This window comes from Centroberyx affinis, unplaced genomic scaffold (genome assembly GCF_046629955.1).
Source record: "Centroberyx affinis isolate AG114_WGS23_722 - 3 ecotype Tasmania unplaced genomic scaffold, CSIRO-AGI_Caff_v1 ptg001192l_1, whole genome shotgun sequence".
Taxonomy (NCBI): domain Eukaryota; kingdom Metazoa; phylum Chordata; class Actinopteri; order Beryciformes; family Berycidae; genus Centroberyx; species Centroberyx affinis.
In genome coordinates this window covers 67,501-73,748 of record NW_027279716.1, presented here as the reverse complement: position 1 = coordinate 73,748, position 6,248 = coordinate 67,501, and the positions used below count along the sequence as shown (strand labels likewise).

The 6,248-nt window shown below is 47.1% G+C and overlaps 1 protein-coding gene across 1 annotated transcript in view; it reads left to right on the top strand.

The window, feature by feature from the left end:
- The first annotated feature begins 556 nt into the window (after nt 1–556).
- LOC139648328 (calcium uniporter protein, mitochondrial-like) overlaps nt 557–6,248 on the top strand; it is a 9,305-nt gene continuing 3,613 nt past the window's right edge. The window contains exons 1-4 of the mRNA XM_071524409.1: nt 557–765; nt 4,430–4,493; nt 4,999–5,166; nt 5,946–6,050. Of these exons, the coding sequence (XP_071380510.1) occupies nt 682–765; nt 4,430–4,493; nt 4,999–5,166; nt 5,946–6,050 (421 nt within the window). The 5' untranslated portion in view covers nt 557–681. The remainder of the gene's footprint in view (nt 766–4,429; nt 4,494–4,998; nt 5,167–5,945; nt 6,051–6,248) is intronic.

Genomic DNA, 6,248 nt, shown 5'->3' with positions numbered 1-6,248 from the left:
TACCACTTACCTACTGTGCAATACCATATATCACTTATCATTTAGCATTTATATTACTCAACACTCACGCTCCTGGTGTTGTATATTGTATATTGTATTATAAATTGTATTGTAGTGTACATTGTGTAATGTACAGATTGTATTTATTGCATATTGTAGTTCTTATATTTTGTACTGTATAGAGTAAAAACAGGACAATTACAGTTACTACATTTAAAGATATAACTTGTAAGCCTAATTCTGAGGAGAGTAGACAACAGAAATATATGGTCAATCTGTCCTTTCATTGTCCCATACGGAAATGCTTATACAATTTCACTCATATTTAAAGTGCACTCACTGACTGACCCAAGGGTGGAACTACATCACTGGTGGGGGACAACATGTTAACTATTTGCTTGTTTACACTGTAGTTTCACACAACAATCCGGACGGTTGCGGCTTCACACACTACAGCTCCCCGGTTAGGAGAGAGTTAACTTTAACAGCTCCTCACCTTAAAGGAGTTCCTGGTGTGCACCCTTCGCCATGAAATCTGTTTCCACCCGCCCAACAGACCGCTGCGGCCCGCAGACAGCAGACAGCAGACAGCAGCAGCATGCCGGCTGGTTTGTAACTCTGGAAATCATCTTGACGAGCCGCTTGTCTCCGATCTGACCGTGTGGCGTTCACTGCCTCGTCATGAGTTTGTTATGGAGACTTTCCAGACTCGGGGTTTGTTGCTCTTCACTCCCTGTTCGGCCCGGGAAACTCAGGATTTACACAGTGAGTTCAATGATGTCACTAAGGGTTAGCCTCCCGCGATCGAGCATTAGGCCTATATTAATGTCATATTTACATTCATGAACTATAGATTTGTAAACAAATGTTGATGTTATTCCACATGACAAGGTTATTTTAATCCACTTCTGTGTGGATTTTTATTGATTTCTCAGCTCTCAAGACAAAAATGTTATGTAAATGTAAACAAAAACTACTACTAGGACTTAGCACAGCCCTACTCACATTTCCATTTTCCACAGACAGTGTACCTAATCTAATGAAATTACTATTATTATTACTATTACTACTGTTATTTAATTTCATCATGAGCATAAATTAACATCTAAATCTGCTCGTTTCACAGCAACAGAACACTTCTGTTGCTGGGTGAAATAGGAGAGCGATGGTGTGTGTGTGTGTGTGTGTGGACAGTGGAATGTTCAGAGGAGCTGTTATGGCATGCAAAGAACACCTCCCTCTCTCCCTCCCTCTCTCTCTCCCCCTCTCTCTCTCTCTCTTTGTGTCTCTCTCCCATTCACCTTCTCTCTCTCTCTCTCTCTCTCTCTCTCTCTCTCTCTCTCTCTCTCTCTCTCTCATTGTTCGTTCCTTTCTGCAGCCACACCCGTTTAATGACAGGTTTTAAGCACACACTCCTCCCTCCTCCTACACACACACAAAGCACCTTCTCGAGGTGCCAATGAACAAGCCACTTAACCCTCAAACTGCTCCAGTGGATAAAAAGGCATTGAAACTGCTACACTGTTATTAAACTGTTACTGTAAAAAAAAAATGTCAGTCTTAAAAAGCCATTAAACTGCAATTTGCAATCAATTTAGCATCAATGAATCATCGGCACATTCATTTAGAGATATCAGTATAATGGCAGTAAACATCCTCCACTGTTTCTCCACCTGGTGGATCTGGAGGGAAATCTGCTGGATCGCTTTACGGCACAAAACATGAAGAGGTTCTGTTCTCCCAGAGCAAACGGAGCTAAAGCTTTCAGAGTTTCTGGCAGCAGATGGTGGAAGGAGGGAAAGGAAGATGGAGAAATCACTTCCAACATGTTGATCCTCTTCAGGAAGCAACGGGGCTGATGGGAAATGTAGTCTTACTGTGGAGAAACGCTAGAACTAACAATACTACCGGAGTGAGATAGAGGAGAACAATTGTTTGAACTTGTCTTGAGTTCTCTCTCTGGCTCTCTCTCTGTGTCTCTCTCTCTGTGTCTGTCTCTCTCTCTGTCTCTCTCTCTCTCTCTTCTGTCTCTCTATGTCTCTCTCTCTCTCTTCTGTCTCTCTCTGTGTGTCTGTCTCTCTTCTGTCTCTCTCTCTCTCTCTTCTGTCTCTCTATGTCTCTCTCTCTCTCTTCTGTCTCTCTCTGTCTCTCTCTCTATCTGTCATCTCCAGACTGGCTAAATGGAAGTGGCTCCTGTCTCAAGTGTCGTATATGGGGGGGGGGGCTTGTAATTAATAATCTGGCTGCATCTTCTTTATGGCACCGGCTGGCCGTCTGTAACCCGCCCACTGGGCTCCTGAAGGACATTCAAAGGAAGCTGGTGGACTTCCTTTGGTCGGGGCACCACTGGCTGAAGGCTGAAGTGCTCTACCTGCCGGTGCATGAAGGAGGGCAGGGGCTTATGGACCTAGAGAGCAGGGTGGCTGCATTCAGACTCCAGGCTGCCCAGAGATTCCTCTACGGTGCGGATAGCAGTTGGGGGGATCTGGCACGGGCTCTGCTGAGGAGGGCTGGTGGTTTGGGGCTGGACCGCCAGCTGTTCCTGATGAATTTGGAGGGCCTGAGGATCGCGGGGATTCCTCCTTTTTATGCGGCTATGCTGAAAGCCTGGTGTCTGCTTCGGTCTACGCGTGTGGGGGGTGTGGAACCAGGGCCATGGGTGTGGGAGGAGCCGATCTTCCACAATCCTCTCATCCCAGTGGAGTCGGTGTTTTCCGACACGGTAAGAGGCCGCATCATGAAGGGAGGCATCGCCACTCTAGGCCACCTGAGACAGCCAGGAGGAGGGGGCTGGAAAACCCCTGAGGAACTGGCCCAACAAACTGTCCTGGGGTCACCTGGGGTGCTCAGCAAACCTCGGGGAGAGGAGCCTTCCAGTTTTCCCTCTCTAACAGTGTCAGCTGAGACGGGGGGCAGGGAGGAGGAGAAGGGAAGCTTCTCTCGTTTGCCACTCCGAGCCTGGGGAGCTTTGGGGAGTTAAAGGGGAAGGTCCTTTACGCTGCTGTAGTGAAGGTCAGGAACATCAGGGCTCTTCAGGAGGTTAAGGAGCATCAGTGGCAGGAGGTGGTAGGTGAGCAGAGTATGGCAGGCTTCAGGTGGAGGTGCTTTATAAGCTCCCTCTTCCTAAGAGGTCAGGGGACCTACAGTGGAGGATCCTGCATGGGGCCCTCGCAACAAACAGCTTTCTGGCCAAGGTGGACTCAAGTGTGGGGGGGGGGCTGTCCTTTTTGTGGTTCATCTGAGACTGTTCAGCATGTGTTTGTACAATGTCACCGTGTTGAACTTGTTCTGAATGTGTTGGATGTTCTCTGTAGGAGAATTGGGGATGTTTTCTCTGTGGGGCTGTTTATTTTGGGACCAAAGTATTAGGGCTGCAACTAACGATTATTTTCATTGTCGATTAATCTGTCGATTATTTTCTCGATTAATCGATTAGTTGTTTATCTATCAAATGTGAGAAAATGGTGAAAAATGTGGATCAGTGTTTCCAAAGCCCAAGATGACGTCCTCAAATGTCTTGTTTTGTCCACAACCCAAAGATATTCAGTTTACTGTCATAGAGGAGGAAAGAAACCAGAAAATATTCACATTTAAGAAGCTGGAAGCAGAGAATTTTGACTTATTTTTCTTAAAAAATTACTCAAACCGATTAATCGATTATCAAAATAGTTGGCGATTAATTTAATAGTTGACAACTAATCGATTAATCGATTAATCGTTGCAGCTCTACAAAGTATTCCTTTAGGAAGAGGGCTAAATGTGTGTTGTTTAACTTTCCGTTTGTCCAGGCCAAGCTGGCCATGTGGCTGAGCAGGAGAAACAAGGTGCAGGGGAGCGGGCCCACAGACCCACTCTTAGTGTTCAGGGGGATGGTCTCTGCAGCCTCAGGGCAGAATATGCTTATTACTCTCTGGTTAATGACATTCCTGGTTTTCAGAGTGTGTGGTGTCTGGAGGGGGCGGTGTGTACTGTTGGGGAGGGGGGGCCGTCTGTATCGTTCTGACTGTAACAGGTTTCTACAGGGGCTGTTTGGTCTGTTTGGGATGGTATGCTGTTCATGTAGTGTGTGTTGTGCTGTATGGCTAGGTATTTTTGTTTTTTTGCATCATGTTTGTTGTGCTGTAAGGTGTGGGGAGGCACACTATGTCATGTGTATTATGGTATGGCAGGATGTCAGTGTAGTCTGGGGTTTTTCTTGTGGGTGGGGTGGGGTGTGTGTGCAGGTGTGTGTGTGTGTGTGAGTGAGTGGCTGGGTCGGTTTTTGGGGAGTGAGAGTGTTGGTTGAGTGCGCGGGGGTTTTATGATACTGTGGCTGGTTGTCAGGTGTTTTTTAAGTGAGATGTTTTATTAAAGAACACCAAAAGTCTCTCTCTCTCTCTCTCTCTGTCTCTCTCTCTGTCTCTCTCTCTCTCTCTGGCTCTCTCTCTAGTCTCCAGTCAGTGTGTTCTGGCCTGCCAGTGTGTCCAGTTACAGCAGTCGGCCTCCATCCACAGGTAATAAACATTAAACTAAACATTAACAGTATTACCCCCCCCTCTCTCTCTCTCTTTCTCCCTCTCTCTCTCTCTCTCTCTCTCTCTGTCTCTCCCTCCCTCTCTCTCTCTCTCTCTCTCTCTCTCTCTCTCTCTCACACTCACTCACACAGACTACTCTCTCGCTCTCATTTCAATTCATCCTGTATTATTGGTATGAATAACGTTAACTCTCTCTCCCCCTCTCTCTCTCTGTCTCCCTCACTCTCTCTCTCTCTCACACACTCACTCACTACTACTCTCTCGCTCTCATTTCAATTCATCCTGTATTATATCCTGTTAACTCTCTCTCTCTCCCTCTCTCTCTCTCTGTCTCTCCCTCCCCTCTCACTCTCTCTCTCTCTCTCACTCACTACTACTCTCTCGCTCTCATTTCAATTCATCCTGTATTATTGGTATGAATAACGTTAACTCTCTCTCTCTCTCTCCTTCTCTCCCTCTCCCTCTCTCTCTCTCTCTCTCTCAGGTGTGTCCATTCGTTACAGCCTCGGTCGCCCGGTCCTCTCTCTCCGGCTCCCTGCGGGTGAGGAGTGTCGCTTCACCCTGACGCCCACACTGACCACGGTGGGCGACCTGCTGCGTGACATCACAGCCGAGGACCCCGGGGTGCACACCGCCGCCCTGCTCAACACCGGTGACACACACACGCGCGCACACACACACACACACACACACACACACACTGAGTTAAGCAAGTAATCATTTAAATGAATGGTAATTTTGTTTATTGGAATTTATCTCCCTCTCCTTTCCTCCTCTCCTCTCTTTTCTTCCTTCTCCTCCTTTCCTTTCCTTTCCTTTCCTTTCCTTTCCTTTCCTTTCCTCCTTTTCCCTTTCCTCATTTCATTTCCTTCTCTCCTCTCTTTTCCTTTCCACCTCCTCCTTTCCTCCCTTTCCCTTTTCTCATTTCCTCCTCTCCTCTCTTTTCCTTTCCACCCCCTCCTTTCCTTTCCTCCTTTTCCCTTTCCTCATTTCCTTTCCTTCTCTCCTCTCTTTTCCTTTACTTTCCACCTTCTCCTTTCCTCCTTTTCGCTTTCCTCGTTTCCTTTCCTTCTCTCTTCTCTTTTCCTTTCAAACTCCTCCTTTCCTTTCCTTTCCTTTCCTCCTTTTCCCTTTCCTCATTTCCTTTCCTCCTCTCCATTCTTTTCCTTTCCACCTCCTCCTTTCCTTTCCTCCTTTTCCCTTTTCTCATTTCCTTTCCTCCTCTCCATTCTTTTCCTTTCCACCTCCTCCTTTCCTCCTTTTCTCATTTCCTCCTCTCCTCTCTTTTCCTTTCCTCCTTTCTTCCTCCTCTCCTCTCCTCTCACCTCTTCCTCTCCTCCTCTTCTCCTCCCCTCCTCTATCATCTCCCCTTCATCTCCTCTCCTCTCTTCATCTCCTCTCGTCCTCTCCTCTCCTCTCTCCTCCTCTCAGATGGACAGAGAGTTTCCTCCTCCACCTCCATGGACACAGTGTTAATGAACGACTTCCAGCTCGTCCTCAACGACATCACGTACAGCGTGCGCTCACCTGGCCGAGGTACAGCCTGCGACCGTTTACTCTCTCTCCTCCTCTCCTCGTTCATTCAGTCTTCAGCGTAAGAAGAAAAGAGAGAGGGGAGACCGAGTGAGTGAGAAAGAAAGAAACAAAGGATCAAAGATACAAAGCAAACAAAGCAGGAGGGAGAAAAAAGGAAGAAAAAAAGAAACAGAAGAGGGAAAGAAAGAGAGCAAGACA